We start from the raw sequence: 26,012 nt of genomic DNA, 5'->3' as shown, positions 1-26,012 counted from the left end.
CCCTAAAATGAATAGTCTAAATTTTAAATTTGAACTTAATTAGTTAACTAATAACACTTCAAACAAATATTCAGAGTAACTTGGGGTGACTGTGAACAGTATGCCACTTATCTCTTTCACCTCAGATGTACAACTTTTTTTTAAAACTTGGTTCTAGCTATGTGAAACATCTAATACAGTAATGATCAAAATAAGGAGGCATGACTGTATCTTTTGACAGATGCTTACAAAAAAGAACATTTTCAATGAAGGTATATAAAACACAAACCAGAAGCTCTTCCGATTAACCTCCTTGCCTTTCCCATCCAATTTCTCTCTCTTTCTCTTTTGTAACATCTTTTGTAGGAGCATTCTAACTCTACTCTGGTAAACAGATTGATGTGTTAATGTCTCCCGCCGTGGTTGCTCAGTGGCTATGGTGTTAGGCTGCTGAGCACGAGGTCGCGGGATCGAATCCCGGCCACGGTGGCCGCATTTCGATGGGGGCAAAATGCGAAAACACCCGTGTACTTAGATTTAGGTGCACGTTAAAGAACCCCAGGTGGTCAAAATTTCCGGAGTCCTCCACTACAGCGTGCCTCATAATCAGAAAGTGGTTTTGGCATGTAAAACCGCATAATTTAATTTTAATTTAATGTGTTAATGTTATAAGTAACACAGAGGCTGCAAGAGGTGCCAGATTGGAGGGCTCTAGAATAACTTCAACCACTCTGGGTTCTTTAAAGGGCTATGCTAACAATTAACACTAAACCAGTTTTAACTGGTATTGTTTCAAAACTCCCTTTTCTTTCATTTGGCCAAAAAGAATCGGCTACTAGTTCAGGAAATGAAGGCCAAAAATATTGTTATCCAAAGCATTTTCTCATAAATGGGCCACTGTAGCACAACAAAAATACTTTAAGCTTGTTAGGTTGGAACCCCTTCCTCCTCCCTATGCAGATTACCACATCAGCAGTTGTCTACAGGCCGGTGAAAATTTCTGCCTTCCAATAAAGTGCATATACATGTATCCCAATCTGTATCCCTTTAGGATGCCATGTGACACACCTTTGCCGATAAATGTTTAACAAGACCCAAGTTGACACGGCAAGAGATTATTAAATCGGGGTGAGCTAGTGCAAAAACTTCAAAACGGCACTGTTGCTATTTCCATTTTCTTTCTTACCAAGCCTTCTCCTATGACTAATATCAGTTTTGCTATCGAGTAATTTGCTAAGACATCTTCATATTTCACTTTCGTGCCCCTTTAACACGCACTCAGAAGCCCGGTAGAGAAGTGCGTTTGCATTCTACCCCCATCAGAATGTTGGAGTGCAGCCTGTGCAGCCTGTGAGCTTGACAAATTCGACTTCGCCCTGCCATCTGCTGGCCGCCTGGTTAGCTCAGATGGTAGAGCGGCTGCCCCGGAAAGGCGGAGGTCCCAGGTTCGAGTCCCGGACCAGGACAAATTTCTCTTCAACTGCGAGGCTTTTCTTTTGAGGAACCCGTAGGAGTTCCCTTTGTAGCAATTGCTACGATTGGGTGGATGTCTCATTCTCCCTTAATTAATTACTTCTCTCCACCTTGCGGGTTTCTACAGAACTATTACGTCAAAATTGAACAAAGTTTGTAAATACACGCTTGTATCCACTAAGCAAAAAATTTAACAAAAATTATGATATAAAAAACGTATTGCCGTCTAATAGGCCCTATCTCCGAAAATATCTAAATTTTTAATTGAACAGGTATTCCACTACAAAAATTTAACTGCAAGCACTACAGTTCAGCGTGCCGGGCGGTGGCCGACAATGTTCCGGACTGGCTTGCGTCGTCGCCACTCTCAAAGTCCACTGAAAAGGCAGCATCCTCAGACTCGCTGCTGCTCGATCCATCAATAATATCAGGTGCAGACGCAGTAAAATCGCGAGGCCTGCGATCTTTCGAAGTGCGCGCGCCGCTCCTGGAGGTGGCCATTTTTGCTTTCTACTTTGATGATCGCGAAATTTCGGAGTCCATTCAAAAATTAACACCTGGCGAGGAAAAAGTGAACTGCTTAGAAAACAAAAATATAGTTCTCCTTCACAACCTATGGCACAGACTGTTCATGAGCAGCGTGGAAGGTCTCGAAAGCGGCATCGCTTGCTGCTCGAAAGCGGCAAGCGATGGCAAACCATCGATAGTGGGTGCCCATTTTCGCTATCTACTTTGACGATTGTGAAAACTTCGAAGCACATTCAAAAATCACTGCCTGGGGGGGAATTTCGCTGCATCGCCAGCCTCGCACGCCTTTCTCCAGTCTCCCTTCGACTCATTTAAAACATGAGTCCAACAGCGCTGACGGAGAAGGGGTGGAAGGGAGATGGGAGAAAGCGCGAGAAGGTGTGACTGTGACGAAGTTGTGCCGTGCGGGGCCAAGAAATTCAAGGGTTTTCAAGGGACAAAAAGAATTCCAGGACTTTCAAGGGCCTTGAAAACATACTTTTCAATTTCAAGGGTTTTCAAGGATTTCAAGGACCTGTGCACACCCTGTCAATATAGTTGTGTCACTAGTACTCAACCCCTTATAATAAAAATATGACTTGATTGCATTTTAAGATGAAAGAAAATGCTACTAGTTCACTCCTATTCGATTCCTTGAGAAAACAACTCGTTATTACCTTTGACGACACAGCAGGTCGTCAAAAGGTTTAGGTTTCACTTGACCTTGCACTGCCCACGCTCTCATGTTTTGGTAATTTTTGTATCGAATAGTGCTGCACTTGTTTTGCTGGCTTGCGAAACTCATACTAAAAAGGCAATCACATGTGGGCGACATTCGATGCAAGACAGTTGCTGTTTTGCCTCGCTGTGGGACAACTACACTCAAACCTCATTATAATGAAGTTGAAGGGGGAGCCGAATATACTTTGTAGTATACATTATTGCCATTTACTACAATATATGCCCACTGCAGTGCACAATTGTAAACATGGAAATAAAAAGACAGCTTTGCGGTCCACAGAACCGCTATGTGACTACGTGTGCCGATGAAATTTTAATAATAATAATAATAACAAAAAAACTTCAGCATGTGCAACATCCAACTTCTTAGCACTTGACGCCGAAAACATTTAGATAACTGCCTTCTATTCCAATGTGATGGTCTTTTGCTTCCGCTTTCCGCTTGGTTCGTTATGGTTGAGCAGCACGTGGCACACAGCACAGTGCTCCGCTGTGCGATCGAGAAGGCAAGTGACCACATAAGCTTGGCTTGGCTGGCTGGAGACCTCCAACAGTGCATCGATGCCAAGGCGATCTTCGGGGCTATGCCCAGCTGCCAGCCCACGCGGCACACCACAGAGAGAGACACCAGAGAATGCACTAATCTTTCACAATGTTGCGCAGCTTGCGCAGGCAAGTGGGCACATGCAGGCGTGGCCTGGGCGTGACCTCTGAGACTGCGCTGGGGAGATCTCAGAGGCAACGCCCAGCTGCGCCTGCCTGCACAGGAAAAGAGGAAAGTGAATGCACTAATCTTTCACAGCCACACAGCATGGCACAGCTCACACAGGCAATATATGCAGCTAGGTGTGGATACCGAGATTGCACCACGGATATCTCGGAGCATATTCCTAGGGGTGGGCAGCGTGACCTGGATGAAGGACAAAAGGAAGTGGACGATACGAGCGCAGCACTTCCTTTTGTCTTTCATCTGGGTAGTGCTGCCCGCCTCTAGGAATAAGTTCCAATTCGCCAAAGTCACCAACTCGCCCAGCTTGCTATGCTAATATCTCGGAGGCCATGCCTAGCTGCGCCTGCGTATGTGGCAGTGCACCGCAGTAAGAGAGAGAGGTCAGTAGAGACAGTGTGATCGTGAGCTGCTGCTTGTGCGCAGTTATGCACGGTGGCCAGAAATACAAGGGTTGCTTGATGGCGTATTCGATGCGGCGACGCCGGAGTACTGCCATGGCGAATGAGTGCCGAACCCAGCAGAAAGCGATTCGACTCGCAACGGCCGGGTATTTTCATTGTTTTGGAGACGAACCTAGTTCGTTATATTCATTGGCAGGACAATTTCACTTCACTAAAAAAAAGTTTTAAATGCATGGATCTCTATTGAGGTTTCAAGGGGAACTTAATTTACTTCATTATATCCATTATTTTGTTATAATGAGCTTTGAGTGTATATACATGGGTGCAACATCGTGAAAGAAAGTAGCGACAAATTTTCATTGTGTGAGTATTACAATTGTACGGCCATAAAAAAGTCTTAAAACATGCCACAAGGCCAAGGTTTTAACCACCACCAAAGGGAACTAGATCTAGTTCTATCATCGCCAGTAAAAATGTTCCGCAAGCGATAAATGCTATGGCGCCATCTGATAGTTAGAAATAAGAACGCTTTTTTGACTCCATGGCCTCCGAGATTGTATGTGCAATCTCTGATACTTTGTATCAGTGTGAGGTGAGACAAAGCAAAGGCTCATTTTACCTTTTATTTCTTGCAGTCATGGAAGAGAGCAAGTAGCAAGAGCGAATTCAAATTGAAGCAGGCACACTGGTTGCTATCATGTCTTTTACACAATCATGAGGTCACAGGCAGGTGATTGCACAGACTTCTGGGTGACAAGTGAAATTTCTGCAAGCTGCAGAAGATGACGCATCCGTGTGATGCCTGGGATGCTGTCAGCTGTGTCCTCACTCGGTTTCTAGTTGTGCTGCCATGTTCTATGCCACAAACCGTAGCACTGGCTGTCAGCTGCCGTTTTACTCACTGACGGCAGTAAAAGGCAATGAGGATGTATGCAGCATCACATCTGCTCACTTGTGATGGGCGATTTTAATTGCGCTGGGGGAATTCGGACTCTTCAGAAGCAATTTTCTCTTAATAAACTAAGTGTTTTCTCAGCACAAGACATGCACTGTGGGGTTTATGAAATGGTATCTTAACATTCCATGTGAACTTAATATTTGTCTTTAGTGTACTCTTAAGATAAGCACTGTAGTCACGAAGCACAACCACTCACCGAAAAAGCTGCACTTCGTTACACACCTTACTGCTTATGATTACCTGACAGTCCTAAAGCAAACCACAGCCAAACATTGCGAAGTCCACCAAATAAAGGTGTACACTCACCTCCAATTCTAGCTGGGCTACCCTGTGACGAAGGTGGGTGTTTTCATCTCTCAACCTGGCATTGTCACTGGCCAACTCCCGCACATCAAGCTCCAGCTTCTGGAGATACTGCATGGCAGTGCAGAAAATATGAGTGGAACTTCAAGGTTTTGCATGTTGTGCTGAACAGTAAAAGAATACACATGAGCAAGAAGTTGCTCTACCAACTTAGCTATGGCAGCGGTTGTCCCCACGTCCAGATTCTTGGGTATTATTACAGTATTATTCTTGGGTACACAGCCACAGCCACCACACATGTAATGCAGAGGCTGTGTGTTTGACTTCCACAGGTGGCAAGTTATTTTTTTGTCCACTATCATTTCCTTGCACCTTATTTCTCCACTCCAAATAAAATGACAAATAAATTCTTCTATAATTTCCCTTGGCTTCATTATCTGTTGGCTTCATGTGGTCGAGACTAACAAAATACACTAGAGTCATTCAGGTTTATACTCTTCACACTTTCATTCTGGATAAGTCCCCATGATGATGATGCAAAATCAACCAGTAAATGCCTTGGTTTAGAACACCAAATTGACTAAGTTAATTAAGAGGAGAGCAGTTTATTACCTTTTTAATGCTTCTGAGATTGTTTATATCCATGAACACTTAAAGGGGCTCTAAAACACTTTTCTAACTAATAATAGAATTACTTCACTATTAAAGTATGTCGTCTCACAAATCTCTTGCTGAAAAAAAATTTTTTAAATCCTTCAAATATAAACAGAGTTGTATGTAGTTATCGTACAGATGAGTGGCCTTCTATCTCATTTCGTCTCTACTAGTGCACTGGAAGCTACACAGAGTATAAGCCAAGGGGTGAAAGCCCAGACCAAAAGTTGAATGTCTTGGCGGTGGGAGGGCTTGTCATGGCACCCTGTGGTGGCCGTGGCAGACTAGGCTAAGCAGCATGCTACTGCTGTCTCGGAGGCCGTGAGCAGCATATGCAGCTATGTGCAACTGTTTCTTGTAGACTGGCAGTGCAAAGATTAAATAATTTTTGTCTTTTTGAGATTGCAGACATATGTTTTCTCAATTATTTAAGTAAAAATTAGAAATAACAGTATTACTGAGAATGTTCTTGTGATCCCGAAATCAGCCAACAGCTGTTTGTGGGTCCAGGTGCTTGCAATGTTGCGGCATGACGAGAATGCAGAGGCGAGAACACGCTATTTTTTTCCATGTTTTTGAAAACGCGAGGCTGTAAATTCCCTGCTACAACAATATTTGGCTCACATGTGTGCAGGAGCCTCAGCTAAAGATGGGCAACATTTTCTTACGATGTTCAAAAAGTGTTTCAGGGCCCCTTTAAATATCAAAGCTCCCCCCCCCCCCCTCCCCCCCGCAAATATGTGCACCACCCACGGTCAATTTTTAAGAATACTACAAAGTGTGCAAAAAAACTTGGTGCTTTATACACGTACTGTAACTCAATGCCAAGTAGCAATGCAGTCTCTGAAATACTAATTACATTGTAGCTTTTACACAATAGTTTTTTCCGGTACTTAGAAATGTTAACACTTTCCATAAGGAATCGCTAAAGACAAAGACGAAAGGAACACATATGACAGGATTGGCGCTACTTCCAACTGGCATTTATTTCAAACAATCATCTATTTATGCTCTGAGCATCAGGTACAACATGCACTCATCATCATACACACAATTGTATGCTCAATCAGTTCATGTGCCTAGATACCTCGAAAGGAATGTCACTTCTTTTTCTTGCAAAACCAAAAGTGGACAGCTGACGCACTTGTCACCAGCTTTTCTTATAAATACACTAAAAGAAAACACAAAAACAGAATGCAAAATAGTTAAAGCGTATTCTATAAGAAAAGCAGGTGATAAGTGTGTCAGCTGTCCTCATTTGACGGCGTGCAAAATTTGCGTTTGACCACGTTATTAGGTACTTTTAATTTTGCATGCTGTATCATTTAGTGTGACACCTTACTGGTGATGGACTTAAGGCAATTAGGGTCAGCTGAAAATGATATCAACAAAAGTGAGTGACCCAGAATAGAGCCCTAGAAGTATTGCTTTTTATACCTTATCACCAGTCCTATGTATGGTAACTGCTTACCCTATATTATGTCATGCTTAAGCATAAAATAAGGGTGACGACTGGACAGTGCAAAACGTCGAATTTACGTAAGCGTCCTGTACTCCTTGATTACGTATTGCCTCTATGACTGCTGTTATCTCTACTGAATCAAATGCCTTTTCATAATCTATGAAAGCCATATAGAGAGGCTGATTGTACTTTGCAGATTTCTTGATTACCTGATTGATGACTGATGTGATCCATTGCAGAGTATCCCTTCCTGAAATCGGCCTGTTCCCTTGGTTGACTAAAGTTCAGTGTTGGCATTATTTTATTGGAGATTATCTTGGTGAATATTTTATATATTACTGGAAGTAAGCTAAGGGGCCTATAATTTTTCAATTCTTTAATGTCTCCCTGTTTGTGGATTAGTATAATGTTGGCATTCTTCCAATTCTCTGGGACCCTTGAAGTCGACAGACAGTTCGTATAAAGGGCCGCTAGTTTTTCAAGCACTATGTCTCTTCCATCTTCTGGTAATATATCTGCTCCTGCAGCTTTTCCCTGTTTCATATCTTGCAAGGCCCTTCTAACTTCATTACTAGTTATAGAAGGAGCCTCTGTGACCTGTTCATTACTACTTCGAATGGAGGTATCGTGGCTGCTTTGGGTACTGTACAGGTCAATAAAGAATTATTCCGCTGCTTTTACTATATCTTTGAGATTGCTGATGATATTACCCTGCTTATATTTCAGTGCATACATCTTGGTTTGTCCGATGCCAAGTTTCCTTTTGACTAATTTGCGTCCATCTTTTACTGCTTCCTCAGTCTTTCTCATGTTATAATTTCGGATATCTCTTATTTTCTCCTTGTTGATTAGTTTTGACAGTTCCACGAATTCTATCTGATCTCTTGAGTTGGACAATTTCATTCTTTGTCGCTTCTTTATTAGGTCCTTTGTTACTTGGGAGAGCTTACCTACTGGTTGCCTTGGTGCCTTAGCTCCCACTTCCAATTGCTGCTTGCTTCTGAAGCAAGCCTAGTTACGGATTCATTCATTGCCTCTATGTCATCTTCATCTCTGTTTTCTAAGGCTGCATATTTGTTTGCAAATGCCAACCTGAATTGGTCTGCTTTTACCCTTACTGCATCTAGGTTGGTTGACCTAGGTAAAAGTACTCCTTCACAGGCTCTAGAGGCTGGCTGGTGATCCTGAACTCTTGTTCCCTTACCCAGCTACTCATCATGCATTTAATAGGCTGCATTGGAGTAGGGCCCAAGCTAAAGCTTCCTTATAACATATTGCACTGGCAATATGTAAACGTACTCCTTCACAGGCTCTAGAGGCTGACTGGTGATCCTGAACTCTTGTTCCCTTACCCAGCTACTCATCATGCATTTAATAGGCTGCATCGGAGTAGGGCCCAAGCTAAAGCTTCCTTATAACATATTGCACTGGCATATACTAGCATTTGAAGAAATTGAGAAAGCAGCATCTTTTTATAGAGAAACTCACCTCCTTCCTCTTTTTTCGTGATAGGCAGGCAGATTCCCTGTTTTTGATCATCCTCTGTTGCCTTTTTAGTGCTTTGCTCTACAATAATGCAAGATACATCATGAAAAGCAGCCTTTGGAAATGAATTGTGGCAATACTACTGGTATGGCACTCTTATTGCTTAGGGCATGTAACAACTCTGAGTGCCTAATAATAATAAGCACATGTCATACCAATGTAATGCGAGCAAATTTTCAATGGTACAATGCAAACTTAGTATTACATACAGCCAAATGCACTTAGTGAGCAAAGTACATGCAAATACTGGGCAATGTGAACAAAAATGTTCTAAAAAATAGCAGCCCGAAAGAGATATGTGAAACAGATTTTGCGGTAGGCCATGCATGTGGCTAGTTTACTTTTTCTTCCCCTTCAACGTCTAGTTACATGTACAGTGAAAACAGGCACACAGATGACAAATTCTTTTGCACAGAATGCAAAGAGCATAGACACCATTATAACATGACACAAAGGCATAAATTACTAAATCTGAAATAACACTCACATCACTAAGCTGTTGCAACAGTGTGGGTGAAGGTCCAAAGATGACAGTGGGATTGGAGACTGCGACAGGTTCAGTCTTGACAATGGGCAAAGTCGCAGGCGTAACACTACTGATGTTGGCTGCAGGAACCACAGTGTTGAGGGAAGGAATAGTCACCTTAGCCACTTTTGGTAATGGCTGCGGGGTTACAATCTTGGGCGCCACAGCTGTTGTCTTGACACTGCTACTGCCTGTTGATGGTGTCTTAATGGTGAGCACTCCTTGTGCTGTCAGCTGGTTAAACTCTTCCTGAGTCAGCATCAGTGTCTGTTGTGCTGTCAAAACAATAACCACAAGAGGCACAGCAGTTAAATGGATGCCAATCATTGAGCCAACAACTGCTATCATATGGTACTGCTGTTAACACATCTTTTCCCCAACAAGCCCACCACAAGCACAAAACAGGTTTATGGGTTTGTGTTTGAACAGGCTAATCACTCACCAATTAATCAATTTCACCAAGCTTAAGGTACTTCTGCCAGCAAGAAAAGCCAGCAGTCTGAGTGCGTGTTATTTTGATAACTGTGTGACTAATATAAAGCTTAACTTTATTTTTCTCACTATGGGTTGCTTTTATCCATCAACATTTCGACAGCGCATGTACAAATTATTATGAGCAATCCTTCCTATCGTGTGGGGTTTTCATTCACACAAGAGCAGGCAGTCGACTTCAGACAGACCTTTGACCGAAGCTTGACTAGTAGTCTACTTCCTTACATTTTGAACACTGCCTGCACAAGTGACCTTATTCATTATTGTACAACATTGTGCAAGACTCCGCATTACTGTACAGCACTGTACAGGAACTGAACAAAGCATGTGGAGCCTCCAGCACCAACTGAACTCACACTAGACCACCCTGCTTGCACAGAAAAGCTTATCAAACAACAATCAAGTATGAGGAGGCTTCTGTATACTGCCTGACCTGACAACCATTGCTTCGTGAGTAAAAATAAAAATGCTCCCTGAACTTACCGATTTTCACATTTGCGAAGTGCAGTACTGCTTTCCCGAATAGCATGGGCATCACTATGGCTAGTATAGATGCCAACATATCTTCATAATTTTTTTTTTGCATGATCTGATTTGCAACTAGAAGCCCGGGTGCATGTATTGTATATTTCAGACTTTTTTTTACTCTCAGTACTTATACTAAAATAGCAACTAATTACTTTCAATCGTGTTCCTTGAGGTGCTTCTTTGAAGTTTCATATAAGAATTCTCAATAACTGCCCGAGAAATTATTATTGCTTTACATCCATTCAAAACACCAGAGATCAAGCTATAATTTTATGTATTGTGGTGCATATTGCAACTACTACGTCCTGAAATAAAACATTAAAACATAAAAGCACCGAAAATGAGCAATTTCTAGCAGTAACTGAGAGAATGACGGAATATACAATACAAGGCGTCCCAGCTAACTTAAGCCACAGTTTAAAGATATGCACATGCCACATAGCTGGACAGAACCAAGGTAATGTTGTTTGCCGTCCCTATGAGATACTCAAATTATTTATTTTTTCACTCCGCCTAATTAGATCATCAGTCTTAATGAATTAATCAACTTCTCAAATATACAAATTAGATGAAAAGTGTCAATGAGAAAATTGTAGAGCAACATGAAAAACTCCCGATACAGGTTTCTGTTGCTCAATACGTGCTACACAAAAAGCATTTTTTTGAGCTTGAAAGAAGCCCGTGAATACACGTAAAGTGCCTAGAGCGGCCAATCGTGCAGCAATTTTGCGTGCATTTGCGGGCTTCTTTCAGGCTTGGAAAAACACTTTTAAGTAGCAAGTATTGAACAACAGAAAGCTCTATTACCGCTGTGATGCCCGCGCATTGGCAACAGAAGTTTAAGGCCCTCCAGATAAATATATATGCAATCTGTTGCGCTGTGTCTTCATCCCCTTCTGTTGTCCTATGCGCTGTCTTGCACTTTACCTAAAGCTATGTGCAATAGGTCAATATACGCACCAACCTTTCATCTTGTGATCTATGAATTTTAATTCGAGTAAATTTTGTTTGCGGCAGAAAAAAAAAAATTGAAGTCCACAAGCAATCTCACCAGTAGGCACTCCCAAACTGTACCTTCACTGCAAAACTCGTGCAGGCTACAAGTGAATTCTTGTCATGCTTATGAGCTCGTTATGCATAAAATTGGACAAATGCATATTTATGCGCAGTATATACCAGTAAAGTATCAGTTTACACTGTTTAAATGTTGATGCACCCGTAACTACATTTTAAGACAATACAATTGTGCGATGAAAGTAAACCATGACTCTTAGAGGTCATCATCACAACCGGATAATTATTCGACACAAGATATTGTGCATGGCGCTGATTCATGTTTTGTAAGTACTACAGATATTACGAGTTATGCAAGAACCTGAATCATCGACACTCAGCACCAACTGTGGCATAGAAGACAAATGTCCAGAAATTTCCAGCTGGTAGGCTACAGTCTGCTGTGAGTGTTGTAGGGGTTGAATGACGGACTTCGGGATGAAAAACAAAACTTGGGAGGTTTATTTTACATTATATACAGAGAGGTGAGAGCCAAGTAACAGTAGTACAGTCATTACGGGCCGGCAGCAACTCGGACGCTGCGGCCCGCGGCAAGAAGTTCAGGAGAGGAGAATCAGGGAATGCTCTGGGATCTCTCTAGAATGCTTCTTTTTAAACCCTTCGAAGACTGGAAGTCGCGTCATGTTCGGCCAATGGGAGAGCCCGCTCCGATGACGCCACCTTCGGCCAATGGTAGGCACCCGTGCGGTGATGTCACACCTAGCGGCTCCCCGCGGTCTTGCCTTGCTGTGGTGCAATGCTCTCTTCAAAGGCGGCGAAGGGGGGACGATTGGGCTCCATTGTCCGAGGGCCCACCTGCTCCCGGTGGTACGGCCCCGCTGTGGTGGCAAATGCCTTCTTCAAAGGCGACCGGTGCGACGCTGCCAGGCCTTCCCGGTACATCACAGCCGTTTGGCTTCGGGACTCACGTTACCTGGAACAGTGCCGGGCTATCCCCTCGCTTTCTGGAAGAACCAAGCAGTGAATAGCTACCGGCGGCGAGCGAAGTGGGGGCCTTCAACTTGTTTGCACGTGCGCTTCTCTGGAATGTGCTTTCCGTGTTTCTGCATTCCTTACTTAGCAGTGGCGCGATTCGATGTGGTCTGGGGAACTCGAAGTAGGCCCAGGAAACAGCCCCATATCTAACAGTGTCCATGGGCCTGATCAAGCACCATTTTTGTTTTGGTGAGAAGCAGCAGAGAAGAAATCAACATGTGATTATTATGCTTCTGCGTATGACAGAATGAGGCTAAGTTAGCCACTATATTTCACAGTAAAAAGCTCATATCTATGCCGTGTTTGCCAGCTGACCACCCTGAGGCCCCTAATTTAGAAGTGGTGGACAGACGAACATACGCCGTTGGCAATGTATTTATACTGATGTCAAGTGACACAGCCCACATTTGCTTGGCAAATAGCCACAGTGCATATGCGTGCCAGGAAGATAGCCAGCTCTGCATATGTGTTCTGCAGTGAATACATAGTTTGGGAGTACCTACTGGTGAGATTAGGTGTAGACATTTAATTTTTGTTTTTCTCACTTCAAACAAAATTTACTCAAATTAATATTTCCAGATCACAAGCTTAAGGGTTGGTACGTATAATGAGCTATCCCACATATCTTTATCTGGAGGGCCCTAAAGCTTAATTTAGGTCTGAACATGGTCAAAAAAGGACATTTTGTCTAATTTAGAAGTAATTTTCTTGAGAAGTACTTGATTTCATTAAGTCAAACACTATTTTTAGCATAAACTACAGCAACGGGGGAGAACAGAAGATCTTAAAGATATTTAAGAAAACAAATTTTGAAAATGCACAATTTTTTGCTTTTTAACTGAGCCAATTAACCGATGAAAAATAATATATGTGTTCACGTATGACGTCACATGAAAGAACCACACCAGTATAATATTCTAAAATAACATTTCTCATTATACCTAGTTTCACACTTGATTAAAAAAATTTAGTTCAAACCAACTTTTGTTTCTTCGAGCAAAATTCAAAGAGTGCTTATGCCACCGAAAATATTTTTGCAAGAAAGATACTCTGGCGAAACCTCATTCACACAATCATGAACAAGCCCAATTTTTTTTCCAAGAGAACCGACGATGGTCACTTTTGGGGTCTAGGATGTTTCGCATGGAAAGCCCCATTGTTATTCCAGCAATCATTTAGCTTAAATGCATAAAAAGGTGCTTAGTTAAAAGTGGGACAACAGCGCATTTTTACTGTAAGTTTGACAGCACTTATCTCAAAATTGGCGCTACTCTCAAAATTTGTTTGTAGTGAATGTACCATATGAAATCACAGCTTTCAATTCATATATTGCAATAAGTGTGTTAAATAGCTAAAAAGTTCATAAGCAAAATGTTTTGAATAAATTCTACCTTTTATTTTTAGTGGGTGTAATGTCTGCCTATTCAAGTAATCCTGCTCAATCAGCAGATTTGCACTATATTCCACAGCAATGAAAAAAAAAAAAAAATCTGCTAGCATAAAACAAGAAAAAAGAAAAGAGGAACACCCTGTATACTATATCATAAACGCTGACACAGCGGAAGGTGAAGCTTCTAGAACATCAAATGGCGGCTAAGGTGGTGAATGCCATCCTCCTTTCCTGCCACTGCCCTCTCTGACTATGGCGGGTTTTCCCAATGTCAGTGGTGACAACGGAAGCACTGAATGCCATGCTCCTCTATCACCACCCTTATCTGCTCTGGCAGGTTTCTTAGACGGTGGCAGCAACGATGGTGCAAGCAGCGAACGCCCTTTCCTTCTATATTCACCCTTTTCCACTCTAGATTTTTCTGAGGGTGATGACGGCACTCATTCCTTAAAGAATGACATCAGCCATGACAGAGGCACCAGCAATTCTCACTCTCCCCACAGCGAGATACCCAGTTTGCATCCAACCATGCAACATGGCAGCCAAAGAAAGCTATTCGCCTGGAGAGTCTTACTACACTCCACAGGCAAACACCAACCCATGTCTTCGAAGCATTCACCTCTTTCCCCTGCCGACCTTGGAGGCGACGATACTGTTACCACAGAAGGTGCCACATTTGGTGATGTCACAGGAAACTGTGCTGAGCTTGGCTTTGATGCAATGGAAGCAGCTGAGACAGCTAGAAAGTACCCTGGGCAATCCAGTAGATGCGGAGGAGTGCTAGAGCCACTCTGCGTGGGTGGGGTGTCAGGAGGTGTGTCGGGCACTGAGGTTGGGCCTGGTGCTAAGATTGGATCAGATGCATGGACCTGAAGGAGCAAAAGATTTGAACAATCAATCACATAAGAGAACACACACAAACACATACATCATTTTAATGTACCATAGAGTCTGAAAAATACACTGGGTTTGAGATCCACAGATTTCCATTTTGTTATTCCTCTTTCAATTTGGCAGTAATTTTTCTAAGTTATGTCGAAAACCAGTGCCATGCCATCATTGCTGACTGCCATGGTCAGCCAGGATGGACAAATGCTGCAACTGCAAGCTGTGCTACCACCTAGGACAACCAAGTATAAAACAAATGTCTCCTTCAAAAACCACAACCTGTACTTGGGCTTCACCACAATTCAGAACTGTTTGCCCGCTATCCATGAGGAGATGATTTGATCCTTTTATAGCTCACAAAAGTGTTTGAATTAGAATCGTATTGAAAAAAATGAGTAACAGCGCAAAGAATGGGACATGCAGACGGAGCCAGACGAATCGCTTCATCTCACTCAGTCTGCACGTCCCATTCTTGTGCTGCTACTCATCTTTTTCAGACATGTACTAAGCGGCCCAAGATGGCACATTGTCGCAGAATTTTATTTTTTGCAGAGCCTCGCCATGACAAAACAGGAAACATTTTGTATGGTTAAAATTCTTTTTGGAACCTTTATTTCTGGCACACACATATTGTTTTATTTGGACAAAAATGAAATAGTTTAAACTAATAAAGTATTCTTTCAAAAGATTACCTCATTTCGCAGTATAATAGGTTGAATATTTGAAGAGAAAAGGAAGGTAAGAAATTACATCTCTTAGTGCCGTGCCAGAACACCAGCGTTGGTGACGAATTTAACAGAATTTTGATGTATTTCGGCTGTCATAGTGCAGTAAAAGTTCTCCAAACTTGCTAAGTTCAGTCTTGGCTGGTGTAGAAACTTCAAAGTGTCGTCGCCACCCATCTTTCATTTTTGATGGCTTTTGGCTTACCAAGTCTCTTCTCACAGTGAAGGCGGCTTTTTTGGTGTTGTAGAAGGATATTTTTACAAATACAGCTCAAGCTGCTTTTCTGTTTAGCGTCCCTTTGGCAATTAATCTCCACTTTGAAATTTTCATTTTTCAAAATCTCATCTATACAGCTAAATTTCCCATGTATGGCCTTCTAAACTTAACTTCTCCATAAAAAAACTAACCAAAATCCACATAAACATGCATTTTTCCAATTGCCATGAAAAGTTTAATGAAAACATATACAACTGAAATGGCTGATGTGAGTGGGGTAGGAGGAAATTACCAACATTCCCATTTAGATGAACCTTTCTGTCCTGGTTATGACTTAGTGCTATAATATAATAATACAAGCACAGCATATACTAATTCATGCAGAAAGCACTCAAAATAGACTTGCATAGCAAGCACAGATTTCTTACCGTGTAAGTTTTCCTTATAAATCCTTCTAGACAGAAGGTTCATTCCTTAGCACATTTGACAAATTTTTAACAGTACTACAATAAACAAACTTACATTATTAAGAAATGTGTCTGGGTCCGGATAGCTGCATGGAGACTCCCGGGAGCAAGGCTCCATTTTTACGTCAGTTGAGGAGAGGTTAAATTCATTAAAGCTGAAGGCTTTGTCACCCTGTGAACCACTGAATTCTGGTGTAGAGGACTGCAATGAGAGAAGCAAAGCGAAAACCAATATTTCTTAGGAGTCTTTAAATCATGTTGACAGCTGCACAGAAGAACCATACTAACTTGCACAAATATCAGCATAATTATATAAACTCCAGTCATACTTCACAGCACCTTTAGCACACACAAAGCTATTGAGCATGGCTAACAGAACGGCAATGCCGGTGCCACAGAAGTGTGTTTTTTGCAACAATTCTCTCTCACACATGTGCTTTTAGAATGGCAGTTGTTGTAAACAATAGCCACATATTTCCAGCAGAGATACAGAAAAATGCACGCCCATAACATCACGTTGCTCCAGTAAAACTTCATTATAGCTAGTACATCCCTTGCTATGATAAGCAATGGCACCAATTGCAACTAATTATTTTATTCTTATGGCAAAGAAGCCCAATACTATAGTGAATGACAAAACCAGACAAATTCTTTAGTGGCCACTGGCCTTGGCCCTAGTCCAAACACCAGTGGCCTGCACGACTGTTTTTAACATGGCCTCTTACAATGACCACCTATCTTAAATACCAGTTGTACATGTAAGTTACCAATACACCACTAATGTTCATGGCAGATTTCTGGTGATATTCACATCACCTATCATCACAACTAGCCCTGCTGGTTTTGATTTGCACTCTCTATTCTCCCACCTGGGACAGTTAGGTCCTCTGCTGATAGGCTAATAAAGTTTCATGAATGTTCAAAGCAATTTTGTTGTCTGTAGTAAGATGATGGTATGACTACCCTTATAAAAAGGTTCCTACTATATGGTAAACATTTCACTCATTCCCATCTAGTTTCCTATAACAATGTCCTAAAATATCACAAAGAAAAAGAAACCGTACTACAAGTATGATGGAAGTGCACACTGGTGCAATCATAATGAGCTGCAACGTCAGTCAGTTCACCACACTTGGAAAGGCAAGGCACAAAAGACAAGAAGCTGACAAACTTCCTTCGTATTTTTTGCATCCCTCATATGTTGTACTGAGTAGGCACCATTAATGGTGTTCCATGAGTGAATGCTATAGTTGACGTGTAACATGTACTATGCCATGGGAAAATGAACATATACATTTCTACAGATAACCAGGGATGCAAGGCTGATTCCTCTGGCATTAACAACATTCTGACAACACTAAATAATGGAAGTGTCTGGCAGGAAGTTGGGCTAGTTGGATTTCTGATAACTGATGTATTTTCAGTGCTTCAGAAGCTATAGTCTAGAGAACCAAAAAAAAAAAGAACTCCAGGGAACCAAAAGGAAAAGGCCTCAGGATTTGGACAGATAAACGGCTAGAAGTGCCGTATTTACATGACCTGTCTCACCGCCTCAAAAAGACAGCCACCAAATGGAGGGTTCCTGTGCTGTTCTCGGCACTGGACAAGCTGGCTCGTATGTTCCAAGTGTCGTATGTGCCAAGTGCCGAGTGTATGTGTCGTATGTGCCGAGAATGACAAAAAGCACAAAGGGCCTGTCTGCTCAAAAAAAGCATGCCACCCCTTCCATTGCGTGAACTACTGGCATTGTTTATAGCATCCCCCTGTCAAGTGGCAAATGCGACATACGTAAGACTGGGCGCTGCGTAAACAACAGATTGAGGAAACATTGTGTGCAGGTACGAACATTAGCGAGATTCGGCCGTTTAGCAGACCACTGTAAGCAATGTGGGTGCACACCTTTGTTCCATAGCACACCCGTTACGGGAAAGTAGAAAGAAGAAAAATGCAAATTGATTCTTGAGGCCTACAACCTCAAAAAACAGACTGATAAACGTATTAGCACTGCCTCTATCTTAGTGACAATGAAACAGTGTGACTATCTGCGTCGAGACTTGCGTGATACACATCTGCGACGTTTGTTGGCTTCCTATAACATCTGTGACGAGTGGGTTGATGCATGCACCACACTTATAGTTCTTTTGTCTTCTACCATTGTCATGTTGGTGTATTTTCTGGGATTAAAATCCGTTGAAGACCAGCATCCTCCCTGTCCTGTTCTCTGTTACTCTGATTTCTTCTGTTTCTTCTCAAGTACTGGAAATGCATCAACTGAAAGAACCTTCAGCTGCTATTTTGAAATAGGAAATAAAACCAGCAGCCACAGTGAGCTAGACTTGCAATAGACTTGCAAAATTAATTGTCAATAAATGATAATATTCAGTTCAAGGTTTCAGCACTTTGCCAATGTACACATACAAACTTCAGCATTCACTGCATGATTCACAGCTTAACAAACTACAATAAGTGGAGTAAATATTGAAAATATAAAAGGAATGACAAAGGGCTAAAGGGACAGTAAAGGCACACATTGACTTAATCCAAGTTGTTTTATCACCCTTGCAGAAACCTTGCAACATTTTATTTAAACCAGGAGACAATTCAATTGCAGGTCAAATCGTGGCTAAAAGTGCTGCAAAATTCTTCCACTTAGGACAACTGAATTGAGCAAGATGGTAGGGACGCATGCATTTGTATATGGATTTCATATACAAATGCACACATGCATCTTTTGCAACAAGAGCGACTGCACATTAACCTCAGCTCAAAGGCAGCCACGAAATGCAAGCTAACCATGCAACACTCACTTGTTGCACTAAGCTGTGTTGACACCAAAAATTACGTAATCAGCTCAAAAGGAATGATCTGCTTATCGAGTGCACTTTAATTGTACTTACATGGAGAATGTGATCATAAACATCATCATCACTCATATCTTTGAAGACTGCAATTGAAAAAAAGAGAATAATGAGGATTTGCCACTTATAGACAGTAACAAATATGTGCCACTTTTGTACAAAAACCAAATACCCATTTGAAGCAAAAGGAAAAAAAAAAATGCCAAGTACACACAAAACAGTAAAACAGAAGAAGCAGCAGCCCCGTAAATAGCCAAATCTCAGTGGCTCATTGGAAACAAACATATGTACTTTGTTAACTGTAAAATAAGCCATGGGAGAAAATTGATAAGAGCCCTGAGTAGTAGGTGGCCTAGCAGATGACCATAAAAGCTTGACAATAAACAGACCGGAGAATCCTGACCGTTCATGTTCCTACATCAATGTTCATTGTGTGTAACTTATCGCAGCTAGAAACAGCTTACAGAAGCCAAATATGATGCTTGACTCCCCATTTTACAACATAATAACTTACAATAGAAACATGCCACAAATTTGCACCAATAACTTGAGACATGAAACAAGCCTGCCTTTTTTTTTTGTTACTGTGCATGGTAAGACAGCAGGCACATGCAGCTTGAGCACACTTTCATGCCGTTTACTTTGACCGATGTTTCTCGCAGAGAAAGCTAACAAATAATCACAATTTGTAATTTCTCATGCCACAAACATTCAAATGTGTTTTTCTTTTCACATGTCTGCATGAATTCAATACACCAGAAACCATTCTTCATTACATATATAGTATAAACCTAATCAAACAAGGTGAAAAGCAATTTTCTGATCATGAGAGCTTATAAAAGAATTTGAGGGAAGCTCAATTTACAGAAAAAATACTGGTGGATCCCACGCATCTGTGGGAATCGATGATAAGCAAATATTTCTTTGGTGTTAACACACACAAAGCAAATGTTATGCAAATGTAATGCTTTTAATGAAAATGTTTGTCCAAATGATGCAAATGCAATACAATTTCATGCAAATGTGATGCAATCGTGCAAGTGTAACACAATGATGCAAATATTTCGATGTAAGGTCAGTGTCCACATTAACCCTTTAACAAGACATTCAAAGGTCTAGAAAAAAAAATTTTTATTTTCTATCTAAATATGCAAAACATATCAAGAATAAGCATAATAAACAAAAAGAAGAAAAAACATTTGCAGAAATTTTTTCCGCAACAGGGGAAAAACCCCAGGCAGGAGCTGGAAGGAGGCTTCACCCCAAGCCACCTAAGGCTTCATTTTCAATTTGTAGAGACTGCTGTCATCATATGTGAACCATATGTGTATGTACATTTCATTTGCTTTACATCACATGTGTGACACCACGGCAGCTGGATATGTTGCATTGGCCTGTCTCCTCTGACCTTGCTTTCAGAATACAGTGAGTCGCATGCCAAACTCCTTCCTCGTCCAGTGTCCCTGCTTTAAACCAAGGAATAACGCTTACTGCCTGTCATTCAGTGTTGGCCTAAGACATTTAGCCAGAAACTTAGGACTCTATACTGAAACTCGACAGGAAAAAAAATTCTTTTTTTAGTATGTTGCCTGTAGGCAACACTCGTCAATAAAGGGTTAACGTCAGGCATGTACCCAGGGCTCCCCTCCCCCCGGAATTGAGCGGAATACCCTCCCCCCCCCCCCCCATGCCACCACTCCTCACACACATTCCTAAAGCACCGCCAAATCAAGCTTGATACTTGACAGCTATTCCGCGGTTAAAATTTTGCTGCCTTTTCCTCTCATTTTAGATGGCGGTAGTTATCAGCATCTCCTGGGGTGTGAAGCCCAATTTCGTTATCGATTCGGTGCCCGCGCGGTTAACTCGAGATGTGTTCAGTTGTCACCATCTATTGCAACGGTCAGGCACATCACTGTTGCTTCGTTAGTTCAACTTTCTTTGTTTAGACTGATCCCGGGACCAGGAAAGGGATTCAATTCGTAGTGAGCTGGTCTGTATACTCGTGGAACAAAATGTGGCTGGACAAAATGCCAGTTGTATTTAACTTTTCCTTTTGCTTCAGTATTTCCTCCAGTGTTGGCTCGCCATGACGCTGGCAGATCATCAGAACCATGTACCCGCGATATGGGTTAGATAAGGTGGAAAATAAAATAATGCGAAACAGCGTCCATCATGAAACCCTGCAACAACCATTAAACCCATAGGCAATATGAATGTCACCCATTACCTTGTCTCGTTTTCCCCTAATTGTACAGCACTTTTCATCCTAAATTGGCAACTGAAAACAAGAGTCTCAAGGAGTTGAAAAATTAAGCGATCTACTAAGGAAGAGAGCCAAGGCAACAATCAAACAGGAAGGAAAAGCAAAATTAACAAATGTAACCATTGTTTGTGAAAACATTTATGGATCAACATCTTTTTATTAAAAATGGAAGTAGAGAAAATGCCAGCGGAAGAGGAGAATGGTTCCATGTGTTTTGAATGACGCTTCTACAGTAATCAGTCGAGTCGCCTGACGTAGCCATTTCTCTGCTGTGCTTATGTGGGTGTTTATCTAACCTTCCACCATGGGCGCAGTACGTCTATAGAACCGCAGTGTCCTGCACTCTACGTGTTTGTACGGGGCTGGCGGCCATGCATCTTTACGCAACTTCCCAAATAACAATATGAGTCGGTTTTCACACTTGGTAGAGCAATAAACGAGGAATCCAAAAGAACTCCGATTGCTCCGCAAATATGTATTTCTCTATAATTCTTCCAAAGATAATTCAAAAACGCTACTAGAGATGTTTATTTTACAGTTTCGCTTGTTTACTTGTTCTTGGCAGTGTTTTTCCCGCGCTTCTTTCCTATGCGAGTGCATTTGATGTGGTTCCTTGTTTGTCAAGTAAAGGAGAGGTGTATCTCACAGGTGTACCTGTGAGATACACCTTATCTTATTTCTCTTTTACGGGTATACGCGGCAATCGGTGAACATTATTCACATTTGTACTAGCAAAGATACCCCCCACTCATTTGCATAGGCATTGCTATTTTGATCTATGATATTTTTCAAAAGAGTTTATTTGAAATAATATTGGTTGAACATTACAAATATTCTGCTACCTTTTGCACTTCTCAAGGCAGCATTCGTATTGTAATTAAGATTATATTTACTTTTCACATCGTCAGAGGTTGTTACTATGGTGGCTTTTCAATTTAAAAATATGTACACAAGGCGATGCCTAGAAGTTTCATTACGTAAATCGAGTAGGCAGTGAAGTGAATAAGAGACGGGAGAGTCGGCGCTGGTGTCGTGCAAGCCGTTACCTATGGTATGTGCATTGCTATCGGGGATAGTTGATCACTTCTCAGGGAGCCGAGTCGGTCTGAGGCACTTGCATTTCACAAGATAGCGATAATGCAGCCTAGAACTTGCACTCATCACCACTGGTTGGTCGCGTATAGACCTCACAACCACAGCTGGGCGGGACTACTACACCTGTTAAAAGCCAGTGAAATCTGTACTCTTCGAAGTGCAGAAGACGCCGCGAACACACACAATTGCTATTAATTACAACGATTGAGCTTGTCCAGGTGGCCAAACCGAAACGTGCCATGCGTCTCAATGCACTGGCATGCCCGCGATAAATTGGGCCTCAACAAGGTCGCGCCGTTGGAAACTGCAGGCGATTCGTATCGGATGGGTCATTCGTTCTACTTCAAGCGCTGGTAGATGTGTTCAGACCGCCCAAACAGTGTTTGTAATTGCATATGACACGTATTTATGCCTTAGGAATAGATGCCTTTCTTTGAGTAAGTGAGTGAATAAACTTTTATTTGGTCCAGCAAAGCGCGATAAAACGCGCACCGGGCTAATCCCACGACGGGACTGACAGATCTAGTCTGCCGGCCCGATCGCGGGCGTGCTGGACGGCCAGGATTTGGTCCTCAAAGACGGGACTTCGCAGGAGCGCGTCCCACTCTTCCTTGGTGAACTTCGGGCCCAGCGATCCGCACTCCCAGAGCATATGAGGCAACGTAGCTACCTCACCACAGGCCACGCAAGAACAATTCGGATAAATCTCGGGATATATGCTATTAAGGGACGCCGGATTTGGGTAGGAGTTCGTTTGCAGAAGTCTTAGTGTGACCGCCTGCGGCCTGCTTAGCTTGGAGTGAGGCGGGGGGAAAACCCTTCTCTCTAAGTAAAAGAGTTTAGTGATTTCGTTGTGTGTGAGAGGAGCGTCTGTGTGTCCGGGGAGAGAGTCGCCCGATCCGAGGGCAGCGCGGTCGGTAAAGTCACGCACAGCCTCGTGGGCAGACTCGTTGAGGTTCAGAGGAACCCCCTCAATCGCCCCGACGTGTGCAGGGAACCAAAGGATCGAGTGCATGGAGGTGTTGCCGTGTTTGGCGCCTTTCAGAATTTGAACTACCTGCCGCGCTACCCGGCCTTTCTGGAATGCCCTGATGGCGGCTTTCGAATCGCTATACACCCTGTCTCTCCGACCGTCTTGCATGGCGAGTGCAATGGCCACTTGCACGGCCACCTCTAGGTTCGTCGTCCGGACGGAAGCACAGTTGACCTTGCCCAGCGTGTCAACAACGGAAACCGCAAAAGCCTTGCCGTCTCAGTATGCAGCTGCGTCCACGAAGCTTGCTGCGATTTTGTCCTTGTTTATTTGCTTTAGTATATTCAATGCTCTTGCTTTGCGACGACCTGCGTTGTGAACGGGATGAACATTGCGGGGCAAAGGGGCGACCACGATCTTCTCCCGTATTTCTCTGGGGATTTGGGTGTCTTCAGCCAAGTTCTTGGTGGGTGCGAGTCCGATCTCCTCGAGGATACGCCTGCCGGCCGGCGTGGTGGACAGCCGAGTTAGCTGGGCCCGTTCCTGAGCCTCGGCTATCTCCTCCATAGTGTTGTGTATGCCGAGCTGAAGGAGGTCCTCTGTATGCGTTCTGACGGGCAGCCCGAGGGCTCTCTTGAAGAATTTTCTAATGAGGGCATTAAGCTTTTCCCGCTCGGCTCTGAGCCAGTTGTGCATGGCCACCGTGTAGGTGAAGTGACATAGCACAAAGGCGTTGATGAGCTGAAGCAGGTTGTCCTCCTTGAGGCCACGATGTCTGTTCGTGACCCTTCGGACGAGGCGAAAAGCATTGTCGGTTTTCGCAATTATCTTGCGTAATGCAGTGCCGTTGCCGTCGTGTGATTCTATGAACATGCCTTTCTTTGTCTTCTTTCTTTTTTTTTCTTTTTTAAATGCCACTCGGTGATTGTACATGCATTGCAGCCGCAGTGTCGGCTTTCATTCTACTGTGTTATTGTACGGTCCTCTTTGGAGAACAAATATTTTTCTTGTTCTTCAAGCAGCACGTATCTCTGGTGTGCAATTCTGCGCGTACAGTTTTCCAACAGTAGGTCTTGCGAAACAGAGACGTAAAAACATATGTAAACTTCCTGCTTTCCACTTCAAACAAATAAAACATATGTGCCCTATCCGGCACCCTGTACTCAGATTTACAGGAAGTATTCTTATAGAAGGAGAAAAAGAACTGCAGTGCAACACTTCATTCATGTTTCCGTCTTCCTTGCGTAACAGAATGCAGAGTAATTGTACGGGTTCTTTTATTGCGGTCGCACGTCGGGTGCCGATAACAGTTTTAGGTAGCCATTATACATGCTTGTAGCAAGTAGGTGACGCCCCCTCGGACATAATCTTGGTTCACCCGCCAAGCTCGGCGGCCTGCTATAGCTCGGCAGGCAACAGTGGTCACCCGAGCCACAATAAACACCGACGAGCACGGCAGCTCGCCGGTCAGTAATCTTTGAGCACCACCACGCTGAGAAGCCCTCCCTTGTTCACGACACGGGGTGGATCGTGACAATGCTAATCTTTGGCCCGTAAGTCGTGTGAAATTTTTTGCCCAGTCTATGCTAACAAAAAAAAAAAAAAGAAAGAAAGAAAAAAGCGGCGTGGTAGCCTAATTAGTGGCTACATAGTGGATATGGCATTGCGCTGCTGAACTCAAGCTCACGGGTTCAAACCAAGTCGCAGTCCGATGATCTTCCATGGAAGATCATCGGACTGCTCTAAGCTCGGCGGGTTTTTTTTTATACCAGACACGCTCGAAATGAAACGAGCAAATCTGGCTGAGCAATCTGAGCAAGCCAGGCGAGCTGGCGATCGCTGGGAAACGGTATGGCCTGGCTCACTGGCCGTGGGAGCCGAGGCCGACGGCCCTTGCGATCCGTTCGCAGCTCGTAGTAAAGCACCCATATTCGTCAACACAATCAACGTCTGCACATTTATGTCGCTCATAAGTGACAATACAATTAGTTTTTCCGACCCCGTTGGTAGCGATGAGAAAACACGCCAGGCGAGCCCCTTGGCGTAGACGATCGCTGCGGCGGCTGCGCTGAACGCTTGCGGGTCAAAATCGCGCCAACAGTTTACTATATCGCGCAACGTTTTATAACATGCACGCTTTCGATGTCACCTTATGAGTTATTTTGTGTCGGAAACAAATTTTAACTTATTTTTGTACCGCCGACAGCGGCGAATGATGTCAGCCGTCACGACCAGGTAGAAAAAAAGAAAAAGACACCGGGACGATCGCAGCGGCGAGAAACGTGCTCGCCGGACCCGCCCCGACGGCAGCGCAAACTCGTGACGTAACGTTTTCTCGGTTGTTTACAATCCCTATAGAGTTTCTCACTACATTACCTAGAGAGAGATCTGGCGCTGCTGCGCTGTGGCATGCATGGGAATGCCGGTATATTGTGGATTCGGATTGGCATCGTTCTCGTAGAGACAGGACACCTTGAAGACGCGCTTGGCAAGTACCATTCCGTCTGTCACAATGATTCATTTTCTACTAGAACACCACGTGAAAAGCTGTTTTAGCTTTATTATTACGCAAAAACATGTTTTGTTTAACTATGAGAACTTGTTATTGTGTGTACGACTACATGTTACGTAAAAAGTATCAGCGGGCCGCTAAAGTTGGAGGACAGACGACAAGGTTCGCGCTCGCTTTGAAACAGTTGGTCGTCTGTTCTTGCTTTTCTTCGCTTGGTCATGCATCGTGGGTGAGTAAAGATGTAATATGCGTGAATGGAAACATGTTATGAAG

General features: G+C 43.0%; 1 protein-coding gene across 2 annotated transcripts in view; it reads right to left on the bottom strand.

Moving 5' to 3' along the window:
• Nucleotides 1–26,012, bottom strand: part of LOC126547243 (uncharacterized) — a 95,714-nt gene that overhangs the window by 50,179 nt on the left and 19,523 nt on the right. The window contains exons 2-7 of one of the 2 annotated variants that reach the window (XM_050195193.2): nucleotides 18,933–18,979; nucleotides 16,091–16,237; nucleotides 14,358–14,607; nucleotides 9,241–9,554; nucleotides 8,697–8,774; nucleotides 5,096–5,203 (exon numbers count right to left, since the gene is read on the bottom strand). In XM_050195193.2, the coding sequence (XP_050051150.1) occupies nucleotides 5,096–5,203; nucleotides 8,697–8,774; nucleotides 9,241–9,554; nucleotides 14,358–14,607; nucleotides 16,091–16,237; nucleotides 18,933–18,979 (944 nt within the window). Of the gene's footprint in view, nucleotides 1–5,095; nucleotides 5,204–8,696; nucleotides 8,775–9,240; nucleotides 9,555–14,357; nucleotides 14,608–16,090; nucleotides 16,238–18,932; nucleotides 19,321–26,012 lie in introns of those variants that run through there. The other variant, XM_055062838.2, reaches the window with a different exon arrangement.

This window comes from Dermacentor andersoni, chromosome 1 (assembly GCF_023375885.2).
Source record: "Dermacentor andersoni chromosome 1, qqDerAnde1_hic_scaffold, whole genome shotgun sequence".
NCBI lineage: Eukaryota > Metazoa > Arthropoda > Arachnida > Ixodida > Ixodidae > Dermacentor > Dermacentor andersoni.
This window is presented reverse-complemented; position numbering and strand designations above follow the sequence as displayed.